The sequence below is a fragment of the Vicia villosa genome, linkage group LG3 (assembly GCF_029867415.1).
Source record: "Vicia villosa cultivar HV-30 ecotype Madison, WI linkage group LG3, Vvil1.0, whole genome shotgun sequence".
Lineage (NCBI taxonomy): Eukaryota > Viridiplantae > Streptophyta > Magnoliopsida > Fabales > Fabaceae > Vicia > Vicia villosa.
In genome coordinates, this window is record NC_081182.1 from 82,867,861 (window position 1) to 82,888,039 (window position 20,179).

At 36.5% G+C, this 20,179-nt stretch overlaps 1 protein-coding gene across 1 annotated transcript; it reads left to right on the plus strand.

The window, feature by feature from the left end:
- The first annotated feature begins 3,948 nt into the window (after positions 1-3,948).
- Positions 3,949-7,295, plus strand: LOC131662073 (4-coumarate--CoA ligase-like 9). The gene is made up of 6 exons (XM_058931760.1): positions 3,949-5,063; positions 5,417-5,606; positions 6,080-6,225; positions 6,311-6,378; positions 6,609-6,711; positions 6,974-7,295. Exons 1-6 carry the CDS (start codon positions 4,014-4,016, stop codon positions 7,097-7,099), a joined length of 1,683 nt encoding a protein of 560 aa, XP_058787743.1. The 5' UTR covers positions 3,949-4,013; the 3' UTR covers positions 7,100-7,295.
- The last annotated feature ends 12,884 nt before the right edge of the window (positions 7,296-20,179 follow it).

Below are 20,179 nucleotides of genomic sequence, written 5' to 3' on the forward strand. Positions count from 1 at the left end.
AACTTGAAGAGAAAAGTGGTCCATACTTCTCTGCTTCATAAGTTTGTGGTTGGGGAAGTGACAAGCAACCAAGTTTGGAGGAGGAAGTACCCTCCTTTATAAAGGGTATTGGACCGTCGAGCCATGCGACGTTAAACGAAGCGCTTCGTGGGAGGCAACCCACAGTTTTAATAATGCGGTTTACTTTTTGCTTTGTTTTCAGAAAAAAATAGGTGGGTCTCTCCGGTGAAAGCTAGGAAGCGACAGCTGGAGTCGCAGTACCCTCTGTGAGTTCACCCTCACTATCTTGAATTTAAACATTGAGGTCAATGTTTGGTTCAAGTGTGGGGGGGTTTTATTGCTTTCAGTTTTTAGTTTCAGTTATTCTTTGTTTGTTTTAGTTATTTCTGTTCAGTTTTAACCTTCCAGTGTTATAGATTGATGTGCTTTATTGGATGATTGATGAAGTAGTAAGGAAAGGATGAACGAGACAACCCAATCTTGCACCAAAAGACATCCCTGAAAGTTGATACAACCGAAAGAAGTAGTTGGACGCAACTTGATGACACCGGACTGAGATTGAAAGCTGGTACATACGAACCGGAAAAGAAGCGACATTACACAATAAGCACTCGGGATCCTGTAAGCTATGCCCAACATGGTGAGATCATAAAAAACCATAAATTTATCATCATGAGAGAGTAGTCAGGTATGACTTTATCACTTTGAATTTGCGTAAGTTATACTCATATGACACTACATGATAACACACACTGAGGCACGCTTTTTTGTTTCCCCTTGAGCCTTTCTAGCCGTCCCTTATTTATGTTTATCCATTGCAAACCCCTTTGAGCCTGTATCCCTTGTTTGTTTTTTTTAAACCGCATATATTACCCCTTGGCCAAAAAGAAAAAAATATTCCCTCTTACCCGTGCTCGGCATAAACGTTGTGGATGTAGAAATTGTGCAATATTCTATGTTTGGGGTGGCGAACCTTATACGAAAAGGGCAAGTGTGAAAAAAAATATGGAGACTCTTGAATGCTCCGGAAAAAAAAAAGAAGAAAAAAAATATAGATCTCATAAAAACACACTTGTCCCGGCTAAATGACTTGGTTACATTTGAAACACTCGAATAATTGAGTGAAGTTAAAGAGTCAATGTTAAACCCCATCGTATTCAAATCAGCACAATGACAAGAAAGACAACATGACTGCCGAGCCCCCAAAACCTTTGTGTATCCGTTTCCTTGTTTATCCCACCTGTCCTAAGCCCCGTTACAACCCAAAGACCTCAAAAAGTGTGTGCAAAGTGTTTATGTATGAAAGTAGAATTTGTTCAAATTTAAAAGTTGATATTGCATATCGTGATTTATGAGTGAATTACTTGTAACCGTGAGAGACTTGGTGAGAAGTGTGAAAAAGCTTACAAGTGAAGGAAAATTTTAATGTGAAAGTGGAGCGGAAAATTCGGGGAGTAAAAGCTAGCACGATTGATCGGAAGGGTGGAAGTCGAGTTGTGAAAAGCACGGTTGTATAGTGGAAGCATAAATTTAGGGGTGACCTTTGCTTGATGTCTCAGGCATTGCTTGAGGACAAGCAACGAGCTAAGTTTGGGGTTGTGATCGGTCACCAATTTCACTTATACTCCGCAATTTATTTGGTAAAAATCGGTCATTTCGGTAACACTGTGAATGGTTTGTTCTTTGTTTTAAGTAATTCTTTCATGTTTTGTTAATCTAATTGTTAGTGGTAATTTTTAGTAAAATAGTTACTTTTGATCACTTTGGTGGTAGTTATTGGTTATTTCAGGTGTAAGGAAGAATCGCCGAAAAATTGGGACGAGAACAGAAGAAAACAAAGCCAAAATTGAAAGGAAAGAAGCTGACGCGGGTGCCAGCGTCGTGGGACACGGCCACGTCAGCTGGAAAAGGAAAAAATGCTGTTGGGAGCTAACACGGGCGCCAGCGTTGTGGGACACGGTCGTGTCAGCTGATACATGGAAAAAGAGCCTTTTTAAGAGAAAACAGAGGTTGACGCAGGCGCCAGCGTCGTGGGACACGGCCGCGTCAGCTGTTGCGGCCAGAAATTGTTTTTTTGGCTGTTTCATTATTTCAAGTCTTATTAAGGGCGTTTTCGACTTTTTACATGAATGGAATGTAACCTAACACTACTTAGTCCTAATTTGAGAGTTTTTTGGATTATCTTGGATCATATTGAAGAATTTTACGGTGAAGGAGAGGAGCTAACAAGAGTTTCGAAGAATGGAGATCTTCAACGACGATCGCAATTGAAGATCAAAGACTTCCACAATTTTTGTAATGTCTATCATCTTTATCTTTAGTTCTTCGAATATTATTATAAGAAGCTAAACCCCCCATTGCTAGGGGGTGTCCCTGAATTGCCATTGTTATGAACCTTATTATCATCAATTTATGTTATTAAAGTTTTATGAGTTTATTTTTATTGTGCAAAATTCTTAATGCCTTTTCTATCGGACAAATAGTTTTCGGATTCACGGTTGAGATTTAGGTCGGACAAACCAACTCAACGCAATTTGCACAATAATACTTCGGTAAAATTGCTTAGGAATGAGGATTTAACCGTAGTAACCGTTTAATTCTTGATATTCATTACTATAGTACTTGTTGTTATCGTTAATAGCTAAGGAATTAGGATTAAAGATAAACACCAAAGGTTTTCCGTTAAGGAATTAAGGAAAACAACTCTTGAGATTCGGTAGTAGCTCGTTATAACTATATTTCATAAATTGGGGATTAAAGTTCATTGCACGGCAATTTAAACACCTAACCTAGCATGCTTTCTCATATTTTCAAGAACCGTTATTTTACTTTTGCTTTCATTAGCTATAATTAATATAATTTCTCTACAAACAAACAAATCCCATGATATTTTGTTCAATTGAATAATTGTGAAACTTATATTTCCTACGCAGTCCGCGAGTTCGATACTGGGTATAAACTTCTTTTTAAAACTACATCGGTGAAAAATAGTACACTTGCTAATTTTCCTATCAGTATCCATACTTGAACAAAAGTTTGCTTCAAGATTGAAGGGATAAAATCCTTAGACTATGGGAATAATTTTAAAAACCTGGATTGATATCCATGAATTAACTGACCTAACAAGCCTTGCATCTTCCAAGGAGGAGAATGAGAACTCAAAGTATCTCTTGCCAAGAGAAGTGATTCCCCATTTTCGAGAATGCCATAAAGTTTGAAACTAATAGAGATGGGGATCTTTTTGGCCAGATAACTCTATCATGAAGATTGTGCTTATAAGCTTCAACACCTAGGAGATATTCTTGTTCGGGAATCATGATGGCCAGTAGAATCCCTTTCGACGCACGATTTTAGAAGCTGACTAAGTGAAATGTCACAAACACCGTTTACAACTTCAACAAATATTTTTTGTTGATTGTGGGTTTTAATTTCTTCTGAAGGTTTGGTTGGAATAGCATAACAGTCAAGAAAAACCCGTGACATAATTGGATTGCCTATGGAAAAGAGGGCACAAACAATTAATCTTAGAATTTAACATGAACAGTAGAAATCGCCAATCAACTAAGCAGAAATTTTAAGCGTAGTAGAAAAGAAAAAAATTTAAACAAATCAAACTTTTATTTATAAAAAAAATTCATAATTAAAATAAGCACTTACCTCATTTAAATCTCTTAAAATTACATTGACATCCTATTTAATTTTAACACGTATATTAATTAATCTTCCATTAATTAATACATATTTATATGCACTAATATTTTAATATATTCGAGTAGATGTTGATGTAACTTTCCTTTTGAAAATCATATGTAGATATAATAATGAATACACCTGCTATAAGTCAGCCTTATTTATTTGAAAGAAGAAAAAAAACATTTATAAAGTCAACATCGTGATATAACAATTGTGTGTTCTACAACGTTTCTTGAATAAATAATAAATATAGCAAGAGTGAATGTGTGTTTGTGAACTCTGTACATCTCTTGTTAGGCAAATTTTAGTTGAAGCATTCAATGGCCACCACCAACACCAACCATACTTCACACCCACATTCTAACAACGCCACCATCGACCCTAACTCCGGTTTCTCCTCTCATTCCAGAACCTTCCATAGCCTCCGTCCCAACATCCCTCTCCCTCCACCTTCCCTCCCTCTCTCCCTCACCGAATACATACTCTCTCTCATCCCCACCACCGCCACCGAAAACAACATCTCCGCCCTCATCGACTCCACCACCGACAACCACCTCACTTACCCCACCTTCATCCGCCAAATCAAATCCCTCGCTGCCTCCCTCCAATCACACACCTCTCTCTCCAAAGGCCACGTCGCATTAATCCTCACTCCAACTTCCCTACACGTCCCCGTACTCTATCTCGCCCTCTTCTCCCTTGGTGTCACCATCGCGCCTGCTAACCCGCTCAGCTCCCAATCCGAGTTAACTCACATCGTTAACCTCACTAAACCAGTCATCGCATTCGCATCTTCCTCAACCGCTTCAAAAATCCCCAACCTCCCTTACGGCACTATCGTAACCGACTCTCCTTCTTTCCTTTCCATGCTTAACTCCAACTCCGAGCCTCGCCGAGTCGAAACGAGTCAATCCGACACAGCTGCGATTCTCTTCTCTTCCGGAACCACCGGACGTGTCAAAGGCGTGCTGTTAACTCACCGTAACTTCATCGCGTTGATCGGAGGGTTTTGTTCACTGAAGCATGTTTACAATGACGGCCTTGAAAATGAACCGCATCCGGTCTCCCTCTTTCCGCTGCCACTTTTTCATGTGTTTGGCTTCTTCATGATGGTGAGAGCTATGGCTATGGGGGAGACGCTTGTGTTGATGGAGAGGTTTGATTTTGAAGGGATGTTGAAGTCTGTAGAGAAGTATAGGGTTTCGTATATGCCGGTGTCGCCACCGTTGGTTACGGCGTTCGCCAAGTCGGATTTGGCGAAGAAATATGATGTTAGTTCGATCAGGTTGTTGGGGTGCGGTGGCGCGCCGCTTGGTAAGGAAGTTGCGGAGAGCTTCAAAGCAAAATTCCCCAATGTGGACATTGTGCAGGTGATAAACGTTGCATGATTCGTTTATTAATGGGACCACCAACATTAGTTTTGCTCTTCTAGGCTTAATAAAAGAATTCTCACTGACACATTCTTTTAAATACACATTTGTGATTAGTTTATGTTTTGAGTTTAATTGGAATGGTGTAATTAATTAGAGCTTGTCAATTATGGAACATTTAATTTTTTTAGTTATATAATCATGAAACCTATTATAGAAACATTGGATTTTGTTTGTTTGATTTAAATATATGGAACAGTTGATTTTATTAGTAATTATTATTATTTTAACATATAATATGTAAAAGAGATGATTTTTTGTTTTTAATAATGTGATTCTATTTCTACTTGTAGGGCTATGGTCTGACTGAAAGTGGAGGAGCGGCAGCAAGAATGATAGGTTTTGATGAGGCTACGCACCATGGTTCTGTGGGTCGACTAGCAGAAAATATGGAGGCTAAGATAGTTGACCCTGTTACTGGAGAGGCATTATCTCCTGGGCAAAGAGGGGAGCTTTGGATTCGAGGACCGATAATCATGAAAGGTGATTAGTAACACTAGCAGCTTAGCAACACTAATCTATTGCAAAATCCAAGTAAAGTTTGTGGGCTTATCCATTTATAGGCCCCATTGCATTTGAATGATCTTCTGCAGTGAAGATGTGCATTAAAAACCTATGATTTGCTATGATCATCATGTTTCAAAATGCATGTGTAGAGTTGTGAACATGTGAAAGTTGCAAATAAGCTTACAATGAGTTATAAAAGATGATATCAGTATAGATGATTAGACAGATTCATGTATAATGTATTCAATGCCAACATACTTTGCTCTATTTTCCTTGTCTCGCACTTTAGTCCATTGACTAGAGTTCTTATCTGTTCTCTCCTTTGGGTTTCCTCATTGCTAACAAATGATACCGATTTATATATGCAAGATCAATGATGTTTTTGATCAAATGCAGTTGATATAGCTAGAGATATCTAACTATCTGTGGTTATTATGGTGTCAGTGCAGGTTACATAGGAGATGACAAGGCGACTGTTGAGACATTGGATTCAGAGGGATGGCTGAAGACCGGCGATCTTTGTTATTTTGACTCGGATGGTTTTCTATTCATTGTAGATAGACTGAAGGAATTGATCAAATACAAAGCTTATCAGGTGAAGCATCGTGAATTGAAGAACACGTCACATTCTTTTGCAAATACCACTTTACTACCCTTACATTTTCCTTGCTATTTTTCAGGTTCCCCCAGCTGAATTAGAGCACATACTCCTTACTAATCCTGAAATTGCGGATGTCGCAGTAGTTCCGTATGTATCTTCTGCTTTAATCATCTCTCTGTTTCCTTTCGAAAGCAAACCCAAAATTATTTTCAATACTGTCTTACCAAATTCTTGTTCATGTGGAAGTCATATAAATCAGTTTTTTTATGTGGTCCCAAAGAAAAGTTGTTGATGTAATTCACTTGCTTTAATAAAGTACATGACTATGTCTATTAGAAGGTTCGCTAAATCTACTACGACTAATCTTTTGAGAACAGGTATCCTGATGAAGATGCTGGACAGATTCCAATGGCCTTTGTGGTAAGAAAGCCTGGAAGCAAGATCACTGCAGATCAGGTTATGGAGTATGTGGCAAAGCAGGTATGTTTTAGGCAGATATCTGATGAATGAATTATCCACCGAGGGAGTACAGTATGCACTAGATGGTCGGAAGTGACATTTGAACTATCAAATGCTATAAGTTGGAGGCCTTTACATATAATATATATAATAAAAAAGAATGAAGCATGAGCTTCATTTACCCCTCCAAAACCACAGCTTGTACAATTTACTTTGTCAAGAAGCTGTCACAATTTTTAATTTTATTCTTGTCATATTTTAAGTGTGCTTATTATTGTTGCAGGTGTCACCATACAAGAAGATAAGACGTGTTTCTTTTATTAACTCTATTCCAAAATCTCCAGCAGGCAAAATTTTAAGAAGAGAATTAGTGGCTATTGCTCTAAATGGTGGTTCATCCAAATTGTGATCAGGATGACAATGGAGTCAGACTGTCAGAGCTGCACTCAACTGGTGCAACATTTTTTCATATATTTATAAAACATATTTAGTTATATGCTACTTATTTTAAAAGAGTAATTATTTACTGTTTGGAATGCATGTAAAAAAGTATATAATTGGTGCAACATTTTTTCATATATTTATAATGTCAACATATTTAGTTATATGCTACTTATTTTAAAAGAGTAATTATTTACTGTTTGGAATGCATGTTTAAAAGTATATAATTATTTATGCTGTCAACACATTAGGTTTGAATTTGGTGTATATATATATACTTCAGGCTTGTCTTGTCGTTATAGTAGCCTAATTTACACAAACCTTTATCATCAATTTTGTTGGTTGTGCATTTGTATATATGTATAGCAATGGTCTCTGAAAGCTGTTTTTTCACAAGATTTATTTTTTTAGAAAATGTCAAACTATATTGACTCAAATTTTTGAAGATGAATATCACGAGCATCAAATAAATGTTCAACAAATGGACAGTGTGACGTAACGCCGGAGTCAAAGGGCGTGGTGGCCAGACGACTGCTTGATGCTTAACAACACAAATGTGTTTTGAGTTTGATTCAATTACAAAGAATGTGTTTCAGAGTGTTTATGAGGCATCACACGAATGGTTTGATTTATCCGACGAATCAAAATGTTTGAACAATAGAGTGCAGTTCGTGCTCAAAAGTCAGACAAACCGACATAAATCAAAGGTGCGCCAAAAAAGCCGAAAAGTACCCAAGAATATACATCAACCAAACGATCTCCTTCTTACTTTGAACACGTTGATGCATTGATCCCGGATTCACCAACACCAAAGTCCAAGTGTAGTGCTAACAAAGGAGCCTGTATTTCGAAGCCGTCGCGCACACCTCCGACCAAAAAATCTCCAATGATCTACATTGATGAGATGCCGCTTTTTATGCACAAATATATTGATAACATAGTTGGTGTTGGCACCGACGACAATTGTGGATATCGGGCCGTTGCCGGTTTGTTCAGAAAAGGAGAAGAAAATCACACTCTTATTCGACGAGCACTTATTTCGGAGTTGATTTCACATAGAGACATCTACGGCCGACTCTATGAAAATAAAGAAAACTTTGATAAACTTCATGATTCACTTGTTCCATCATTAAGCGGTCTCGTCCCAGTTTCGAAGTGGATGTCATTTCCCGATATGGGTCATTTCATAGCAAGTGCGTACGATCGAGTGTGTGTGGATTTGACGAGATTTGGATTATGTGAGACATTTTTTCCACTTCATAGTCGATCGCCTTTGGACGCGTCGAGTCGCATCATATGTATCGGGTATCTAAGATCGCGCCATTTTGTGCAAGTTTTTTTTGAAACCGGGGTGTCCTATTGTTGAATGCAGTATAGGGCAAGCAACAAAAAAAATTGGAAATATTGATCCGGGAATTATCGTCCTCAGAGATGGAGAGATGCCATTCAACAATTTCTACGGTTTCGAGCTTGGGTTTGAATGAGCAAAAAGTAAACAAAAATATAGACAAGAAAAGAATAAACACATTCTTAGAAGAGAAATAACTTATCAGGAATGTAAATATATTCACTCTTCACAAACATACACTTACCAACCCGTTATACTCAACCTACGATACTCATCTATGTTATCACGTATCTCTCACATAAGCGTCCATCTCTGGAGCACAAACGAGATCATCTCACAACTAAGGTTATCTCTAACGCAAAGTCACGAGAACATCCGTGTTCTCACGTCGGCGATCTCTCGCGCGTCGCTCAAACACGAAAGCATTAAGAACAGATACAAACAGTGAATGCTAGCTATAAATCTATCTCTAGAGTTCAGAACCAACAGATAATCATCCTAGATAAGGATTCAAGAAGTTTATCTCTAAAGCACCCCAAATCCCCAGCATAGAGCAAGAATCCAGGATAACATCAACACAGATTTGTAAAGCAAGTTAAACATAACATTATAATCGGTAAATATACATAAGATTCAAGTAAATATACAAACAAACTCAACCAAAGAGAAATACACAAAGAAGAAGAGAAATGAACCGAAAATCTCCCGGTTTGTCAGCTCCGTTCGACGCTCAATCCACCCCCGATCATCCTTATGCAACCTCCGAAGTTGTTTTCTAAGCTAATTTTGATCTAAGAATGAAAATGATGGAGTTGGGACTCAAAAATACCCAACCCATAACCTAAAAATGTGATTTTTGCCCCTTTTAACGAGCTGCTGTCTTAGCAGGTCCGCTTAGCGAACCCCCTCAGCTCAGCGGACTCAATTGCATCCAGGCTCTGATTTGCTCCGCTGGAGCCCCGCTCAGCGGACCCCCTCCGCTCAGCGGACTGACAGCAAAAGTGAAATCTTGTTTTCGCCATAAGTTGAGAACCGTAACTCCGAATTACACCCGGTTCAAAGCGTTGGAAAACATATTCAATGCTCTATCCAATAATGAATGAATGGAAACCAAAATGATAATTTTTATCATCCTTATTTTGAGCCTTATTCTTTGATGAATTGGTAGAATTTGCATTCTTGAAGCTTAGCCTTTGGTCTTTATTACTCAATGCTCCAAAGATGCATGAATACCTATAAAATGAATGGAAAACTATTAATTGGTATAAAAATGAATCAAAAACACAAGTATGCACATATTTACACAAAATTTAGGATTTTATTACAAAAATCATAAGAATAGAATCGATAAGTGCCACAAATATATACTCAAAATATCGACATTTTGGCACTTATCACCTATACCGGCTACTTCTTGTTAGTGGACGGCACATCATACAAATGAGCGGAGACTTGGCCAGATCCTTTTGTTGAAAGAATGACGGAGTTTGAAGAAATGATGAAGCAAGAGCGTGAGGAAAATAGAGAGCGGACGAAGAACATATCGATTTTAGATTTAAGCGCCACCGATTGGTTCGACAAATTTTAGTTTTTATCAGACCGTTTTTGTTTGTAGTGACCGATGCGTGTCATTTTTTGTATGTATTCTCATTTAGAATGTAAAATCAAACCGATTCAATACATATATAATATGCCTATATTTCATGTTGTCATTGTTTATGTTATGCTTATGCTTGGTTCAATTTGTAGTTAATTGTCAAAACACACTTCTCTACTCAAAACTTAAATTTCAGGTCTGTTTCTCCTTAATTCAGAAGTGTATTTCCGAAATTTGATGAGATTTGAGATATTTTCGGAAGTACATTTCTGAAACATCCACTGAAAGCAAGATAAGGTTTGTTGGGTCATTATTACTCCAATAAGTATAAATACAACTCCAATCCTTTTCATCAACATCAAGCCACAAAACAACAATAACACAAACCTACCCCCACCTTGCGTTTGTCTACTTCAGCACTGGCTACCCGACGCCGTTCCAATTTCGCTTCTCGCGCGACACGCCGTTCGCGGAATTGATAACGTCGCTCAACACTCTATTGCAATACCCGGAAAATCAGAAGGTTGTCAAGCTTGAGTATCGCTCGCCTTCGCTTAACGACGATGGAGACGTTGAGTTCACCCCATTTGAAGTCAATAACAATGAGGATTTAGCAGTTTTGTGGTTAACTTTCGACCGATTTTCTTCGAAGGGTCCGATCGAGTTGGATGCGAAACTTTAAAGATCGGGGGCCGACGTTATCAAAATGTTGACTCATCCTCACCTACCCGTGTTTAACAATATTAACTTTAATTTTACGTTATCTGATGTTTGTAATTTCCACGTTTTGTAATAAAATCGAAGCGTTGTTGTTTGTTTGATGGATTCTGTATTAGAGAAGATTTTGGAAGTACATATTCGAAATCTTCCAAGGGGGTGAATTCGGAGATGCACTTCCGAAAACACCTTTTTTTTACGAAAAAAAATGTGTTTTCGGAAGTGCATCTCCGAAACCACCTGTTTTTCATAAAAAGTAGACTTCGAAAATGCATTTCCGAAATAAAGGGGCATTTTGGGGATTTCACCGCGGGTGACCAAGAGGACTAGGAGGTCTAATAAGAAACTCTCTAAAGCAATGTGTATAATCAAACATTCATAAAACTTATTATGGTGACATTTAGCCTGGAGTATGGACCCCTTTAATTATGTATCTAGCATGAAGAAGTTCAACTTTTGACCATTTTAATGATTGATATAATATGTTTAACAGCTATACTTAAAACACTGTTTACGTATTTGTGAACAGTGTATTGGGTGTATGTGTATGAAATTTATGTTAGGATATCATTTCTCTATGTTTAATCATCATTAAGAATTGAATACTTGTTTTTAACATTATTGAAAAGGTGTGTTTTAATTAAATTTGTTGTAGATTGGGGTTTACAGCAAATTGAGGTTTAGTGGGTAAAAAAAAACTTTATCATTTTGTTAAAGATTTTATTTTTTTTTCTCTGTAAACTAATTAAAATACTCACTTCTTAAAATAGAGACAAACAAGCATTTTTTTGGTACAATGGAGGGCCTAAGCCTAAAATAAAAAAACAACTACATTAGATCAACAAAGAGATTCCTAATCCCTAACGAATTCGCTGCCAACAACGGTCAGAGAAATTCAGGGGCAGACAAATGGACCGAATCACTCTTATCTAAACAACCCCTATTAGCAAGAGCATCTGTGCACATGTTCGTAGAACAATGAGCATACGATATGACAACCAACTCATATAACTCAATGAGCTCCTTTATCTGCCTTAGAATGGAAACGCAATCCACCATGTCGATAACGCCTTCCTCAATGGCTTTAACAACTATCGATGCATCCACGTTAACTTCCACTCGTTTAATACCCAACGAGAGAGTATATTTCAGCCCTTCAAGAACTCCCCAAAATTCAGCAACAATAGCACTACACCTTCCCAAGTATTTAGAGAAACTTCCTCTCCAAACTCCACTACTATCTCTAACGATTCCTCCACACCCAGCCTCCTGCCCCCATCTGCTTGCCCCGTCTGTATTGAATTTCCACATATCAGTAGTAGGCGGTTTCCACCCCCATGAACTTACTGCTCCCGACTTCTCCATGGCAATGCCTTGTTGTCATAATGGCACTAGCATATTCCTGCTTCCTACGAAATATATGGCAAATAGGATTATGAGGTCTCTCAAAATTTGTATCATGCTCTTCTAAATTTCTCCAATACCATAACATATGGCATTTTTTTGAGCATCTATTCCTCTTAAAAGTCAACATCATGTTTCCATTTTCTCTTTTATCAAGAACAATTCAACATATGAAATATATATGTTTTGGGTCGGCTAGAGGTTTAAATAGCTAATGTCCAATTTATTTCAAATTCATTCTATTTTACCCAAAGCAATGCACATTAATTGATATCTTCTTTTTACCATGCTCATCTTGAATCTTGAAGTGACTTGGACGTTGGAGTGATAACCTTGCAAGTCCATCCTGCACTACAGTATCGAAGATCGGAGCAGTCGGTTCAAGATCACCAATTCCTCAACTGTACCCATTTTGATTTTAGATTATGATACTGGTGTCAGGGTGATACAGATACTAATGCCTGCATGATGATGTATGACAATTTTAATGGGGAAATATGAAATGAACGCAAATCAATTTTTTTTCTTTATGCCACACTTTTAAAACTAATATACCACAATGCCACAAGTTGATTTTTTTTGCCAAAGTGTCACTTTTATGTGGTGGTTCGTCCATGTATTGGACGAAAAGCTGAAATTTTTTTCCCCAGTTGGGGTTCGGCCAGGAGTTGGCCGACCTTGTACTGGGCCTTTTTTTAATATGTAAATGATTGTTTTATTGTTAAATATCAATAATTATTTATTTAAACTATTAATTAAATAAAATAAAATATTTAATTTTATAATAAAAATATAAAAATAATAATTGTAATAATTGGGTTATAATAAATTAATTAATAAGATATTCTATTAAATAAATTAATTTAATATAATTTAATACGGTAGGTGCATTATTGGTCGATCCGTTGAAACGAATATACGAAGAAGGCATAGGACGAGCGCATGAAGAAGATGCGTGCATGTGTAGGCTCGGCCAATAGATGGTCGATCGCATATATTTTATTAATTTTTTGTTGCCTATAAATAAGCTTGAATTGCTCATTTTGTACTCACATCAGTTACAATCAAAGGCTTATTTTAACTCTTGAAGATGTCTTCAGACACCTTTCCAACGTTCCCATTTATGAAGAGAGATGCAACACTATTTTTTTCGACAATAAAGCCTCCGTTGATAATCAAACTCTGGAACACGTAAACATTCGAGCATCTTTAGAGGCACTTGATCCGCTGGCTAGACACAAACATTCTTGACGGTGAAAAGATAAGTAGAATTGATAGGCAAGTCACGGTGTCAGGCCCAAATTGAGTAACTCGTTCTTGGAAACCCATGAAAAATGACGTGGTGTCCTTTAGATGATGCTAGGACCAAATGATATTGTGTTGATGGTTGTAATCTCTTAGTTATATTTTATTTGTTTCCTGTTTTGTTGTTTTATTTGTGGCTGTCTTTATTTTATTATCCTCGAATATTGTTTTAGTTATGTTTTATGTTGTGTTAGTTTTGTTTTATCTGGGTTGTTATTTATAATTGAAATGAAAACTCAATTAAAAAGGCATTATATTACATTAGTAAAGCTAGTTGAAGTAAACATTATGGCCTATTAGACGGACCTGCTACAATTGAACATTTACTCCGGATATAGCCTACTTCACGACAGATCCCACATATTCTCTTTTCCTTTTCCATGTCATCCATTTCGGTTCTAATCTGAGTACTATTTGGGTGATCTCTTTTCTTCCTACGCATAGTCTCGTCATGACAAAGAGTTGCTCCTCTATATTGCGGCCAATTTTCTTTATGTGAGAGTATAAGGAAGCTTTCTTTGTAGACTTTGAAAACATTGTGAATCTTGAACACGTCTGGTATGTGAATGGTGTATTCTTGGTGTATATTTGCACATGCTGCAATAACAAGTGAGCAAGGAAAATGAAACGCTTGAAATTTTCCCCAATCACATGTTTGTTTTCTCTTATCAACACTGTAAGTACCCGTTGGTCGATCATCGTTTTGGTTAATTCTTTCGACCACCATTAAATAGAATCTCTCCCGATCGAATTGCATTACATTATGATTGCTTGATTTATTGACTTCTTCAGACATCCCCTTGATACAATTGTCTGCAAAAGTTTGACCTGATGCCAAGCTCTTTCTCCAATATGCCGTGTTGACTAAATAACGCTCCCATCTAAAAATATGTAGACTGTACCAAAGAAGTTATTGGAAGGTTTCGGGTTGCCTTTAGCACAGAGTTCATTACTTCGGCAAGATCCCCTTGATACAATTGTCTGCAAAAGTTTGACCTGATTCCAAGCTCTTTCTCCAGTCATGCCGTGTTGACTAAATAACGCTCCCATCCGAAAATATGTAGACTGTACCAAAGAAGTTATTGGAAGGTTTCGGGTTGCCTTTAGCACAGAGTTCATTACTTCGACAAGGTTAGTCATCATTTGTCCCAAACGCTATCCTTTGTCAAACGCCCTTGCCCACTTCTCATGGGGATCATCCTATCACCCAAAATAGACAAAGGAAGATCATCCTATAAACAGATATTTCGCATGTACGCTGGTGGAGCGTACATACTAATCGGTTGTGCATTTGTAGTCTGTGAAGGCACAACAGTATCTGCGTCATTGTCATCAACACTACCACCAAAAAGATCTTCATATTGCACTTCATGTATTTCATCGTTACTGTATTCACCCACCTCTTCATTTTGTATGAACGGTTCATTGTTTTGTGTTGGCTCTTCATTAGTGGGTTGACTCAAACCGTATTAATGAGAATGTGACTCTTACGTTTGATTAAGGTCATCATTAATTATACGGACATACAACTCGAAGGAGTCTAGAGGAGCATACAATTTATGACATTCAAACATCACTTTGACTGCATCGTCGTCCTCAACTTGTTTCATGACGTAAACAACTCCATCGTCGTCCCCATTAAATATGGAAGTCGATATATAGTTTCACTGACGAAATGTTACAATTTTGTTTCAATACGTTCCTTCAAATGCATAAAATCGGACCTGCAATGTATTTTGAAACTTATGGTTTCGATATTGCTAAATGAGAAACCGTTAGTTAGATCGTTGATGATATAACCATTATAGTGCATTCTTACCATGAAATTTCTCTGAGCCATTTTTTGAACTAGAAATATTTTGTGTAAATGTGTGTTTGAATGTGTGGAGTTATGAATTTGACTGGGTATTTAAACAATTACAATGACATGCACGCAAGGACGGACAATTTATCTTCAAGAGTTAAAATAAGCCTTTAATTGTAACTGATGTGAGTACAAATGAGCAATTCAAGCTTAGTTATAGGCAACAAAAAATTAATGAAATATATGCGCTCGACCATCTATTGGTCGAGCCTACACATGCACGCATCTTCTTCATGCCCTCGTCCAACCTATGTCTTCTTCGTATATTCGTTTCAGCGGATCAACCAATGATGCACCTACTATATTATATTAAATTAAATTATTTAATAAAATTTCTTATTAATTAATTTACTATAACACAATTATTACAATGAATATTTTTATTATAAAATTAAAATAATAATTAAATATTATATTTTATTCAATTAATAGTTTAAATAAATAATTATTTATATTTAAAAATAAAAAATATCATTTAAATATTCAAAATTAAAAAGATAAAGAAAAAGAAAAGCGTTAAATAAGTTTTTGATCCCTATAAATATTGTAGTTTCATTTTTAGTCCCTCCTGGGTTTTGGCAACGGTTTTAGCTGGTTTTGGCAACAGTTTTTTTGTAAAAACCGTTGCCTAAAGATAGGGAGAGACTAAAAATGAAAACTGCAATATTTATAGGGACTAAAAACTTATTTAACCCAAAAGAAAAAGGCCGAGTACAGGGTCGGCCAACCCCTGGCCGAACCCCAACTGGGGAAAAAATTGCAGCTTTTCGTCCAATACATGAACGAACCACCACATAAGTGGCACTTTGGCAAAAAAAAACAACTTGTGGCATTGTGGTATTTTAGTTTCAAAAGTGTGGCATAGAGGTCAAAAATCACACAAGTCTTAAAAGTTGTCCACTCTTTCCACTCCTCTTCTCGCTCCTTTTATTCCTTACAAATTTTAACAGAATTTCTCTCCCTTATTTCCTTCATGGCCCTACTGGTCTGGAAGTTCGTTACAATTCGTGTCTTCCCCTCCGAGCATTAGAGACCTCAATCCCTTGTATCCCCTTCCTTGTATACACCTAAATGTTAAGTGACTTCCAAACTATACTTTTCTTTGATGCCCTTTGACAAGAGGAAATATTTGGAATTGTTCTGCTTGAATCTTCCATGTTCTTTCACTCCCTCTCTCTCCCCCCTTCCCAAATAACATTATGCTTATATATGTTTTGCTTGCAAACCTGATGAAGGTTTTCTATGTGAATTCTTACTTGGTTTTTACTATAAAAATCTTTTTTTATGAACATAATTGTATGATTTTATTACTTGAGTACTACTTATAAACTCGGCAGTACACCATATTACTGGAGTCCACCTATAGCACTAAGTATGTCAAATATACATAAAAATCTTAAATTCACTCTCATTCCCGACCCATACCACCCATTTCTCTTATTGGAGCCTTTCAATCTCGTTTTATTTTTTCGCGAGTTTTGCCATACTATGTTAGGCTATGTGCCTAAGTGCCTCTTTTGGTGAAATTATTAATCGAATATTTAATTGGGTGTGCATTTCAATTATCAATTTTTTAAAATTTTCTTTTAAAGTAAAATATATTTTCCCAAATGAAAGAGAACCAGGATGATTATTTTGAATTTTAGTTTATAAAATATTATGCTTTCGATATTATTTCCTTATGTGTAACTTTGTATGCATATGTTTATGTATATGTATATTTTAAATTAGAGGTAGTATTTTATGATCCATGTTGTGATCCAACTGAGGATCTTTCACCCCCTTAATCCTTGGTAGAATTTCGATTTTGGCAATCATGTATGGAAATTAGAATGTGCTTGTGTATGATGTGTGAAGTTCTCGTGTAATGTAATTGTTTAAGAACCAAGAGGTAAAATTTCATGGGAAAATGATGGAATTATCATAACATTTACCACTGTTTAAGGTGTATTTTCAAGCCAGCTTCCTTTTATTACCTCTTTAACCAATGCTCCTAGGGTGCTCATTAGCAAGACCTTCGTTTTCACTATAATGTGCTAACACCCTGGTTTCACTTTCAATCATTAATAGATGATACATCCTCTGATAGCAGTCTTGAGGAAGATCCAGGTGTTATAATGGTGGCTTTGTTTGATCATAAGGAATGTGGATCTAACTTTGCTCAAGGAGCTGGCTCTACTGTAGTGCTAGATGCTTTGTCTAGGATTACACATTCTTTCAGCTCAAATTCGAAGGTATACTTTTTTCTTTCTAAACAACTATGATGTTGTCTACTTTCCACTGGACTTGCATTGCACATGTAGGAAGTAGTACCTTCAACACATGGTTATATCCCAAAGGATGAAAAATCCAAGGCTTTTGTGCATATTCCAAAGATGAAAAATCCAAGTTGGATGCAGTCAAAACAATGTATCTTCATTAGCTATGGGAAAGATGAGTTTGGTTACAGGTTGTATGATCATGTAAGAAAGAAGCTTATTCGAAGCTGCGATGTGGTGTTCATGGAAGACCAAAATATTGAAGACATTGATAAGGTAGAGAAGACTACACCCAAAAAAGATATTAGTTTGTCTAATGTTGATCTAGTTCGGTTACCTAGTTATAATCTAGATGCTATTGGTGGTGGTGATCAAAATGGTGAGCCATATGATTATGTTGATGATCAACAACTTGGAAATGATGAAAATATTCCAACTAATGATGATGAAGGGGATAAAGATATGTCACAGGATGAGAAATCTTGGTAAAGCTCTAGAATTATCTTAATTTCAACTTAGGAGGTTGTTCCTGCAGAAACTTTAGATTACTCACCGGAAGAAGATTCCGACGAACTCACACAGGAGTTTGTAAGTGTTTATATTTAGGTATTTGAGATGTACAAGTAGTGCAGGCTCAAGATAGAATGTGTCTTGCTTATCCCTAAATCGGGAGCCCTGTTTATAGCTGCTAGAGCAGTAATTACCATCATAAATGGAGGAACCTTAGATTTCCTCCATAACGAGTGAACTACAGTAACCCCCGCCGCCTGGAAATTAAAGGATTGTAACTCCCGCAATGGCGGAGTCCCTTCGTGTGTGGATAACGGTTACGGATGACTAGGTTAAACGACTCCGACCATACTCGAGGTAACGTCTTCTGACCTGGAGATTTCGTCTTGATCGGGTTGAAGGTCAGTTTCGAATTGAAGGTCCTTGTCGAACCGAGTTCATAGTTTCTTAAGATCAAACCTAACTCTTATCCACCTTATCTCGCACCTACCTCCCCTTTTTTATGTCGGCTTTCCTGATCGGCCTAAACATTCCAAATATATACAAAGGTCTAACAGACATAGACAACCTTCTACAATGTATAATTCTGATGAGTATGTGACCTTGACTGATGAGGGTGAACCCGAGTATTTTCAAGAGGCCATGGAAAGTGAGAAAAATAAAAAGTGGTTGGATGCAATGCATGCTGAGATGAAATTTTTGCATGATAATCACAATAATGATTTAGTGAAGTTGCCTAAAGACATAAGAGCTTTGGAAAACAAGTGGATTTATAAAGTTAAACATGAAAGCAACTCTAAGTCTCCAAGGTATAAATCTAGATTAGTGGTGAAAGGTTTTCGTCAAAGAAAGGGTGTTGATTTTAACGATATTTTCTGACCTGTTGTAAAGATGTCATCAATTAGAATTGTGTTGAGTTTGGATGCTACTCTTGATTTAGAAGTTGAGCAAATGGATGTGGAAACGACTTTTCTTCAAGGGCATTTGGAGGAAGAGATCTACATAAAACAACATGATGATTTTCAAGTTAAAGGCAAAGAAGATCATGTGCGTAGATTGATAAAGAGTTTATATGGGTTGAAGCAAGTTTCAAGATAATGGTACAAGAAGTTTGAGTCTGTTGTATGTGATCAAGGATATCACAAGACTACTTCAGATCATTGTGTCTTTGTTAGAAAATTTTCTACAATGACTTCATTATCTTGTTGTTATAAGTTGATGATATGTTTATTGTAGGAAAAAAATATTTCTAACATTAATATGTTAAAGAAGTGTTACCAATGCAATAACCGGAGTTGAGAATAAAAATGTGATATGTCTTGAGAATGAGACTCGTATCTGACTTAAGTATGTAGTGGAAGGGACAACATATTAATTTGTGCTTGAGATGAATGCCTTGAGTCTTACAAAGACGACTGTTTAGGATCCTACCTTTATGAACGCTAAGTATACACATGCATTACGAGCACTCTCATTGTGTCTTAAACATATTGTTTATCCTCTATTTATACGACATTTTTCAATATAAGATAAGAACCCATGACAAATAGAACAAATAAACAACTTACAATCATTTCATAAAGGTCTTTTCAAATGGTTCATTTACATGGTTCGAAAAAAGTTCTATCTGTGGAAAAAATTTCAAATTTTTAGCATGTTTGGTTTGACTTTTAAAAAAGTCAAAAATAATTCTAGAAATGTAAAATTGATTCTGAAGTGATTTTGAGGTGTTTAGTTCTTTAAAAATAGAATTGATTTTGCCTTCAAAATTAATTTTACTAGAAGATAGAATTTGTAACTTTTGAGTTTAAACGTGATTTTTACACTAAAATTTATTATTCAACCTACTTTTAGATAAATAAATTCAAATATAAATCAATTATGTTAAAATCAATTTTATTAAACTTACTTATTTTACATGATTTTTGCAAATATGTGGGAGGTCCTATCACATATAATAAAACCCAAACAAATGAGATCACTTCACTTGTTTCTTTCCACATGGAGACATGAAACAAGTGAGAAACCAATTATAACCGTCCGAT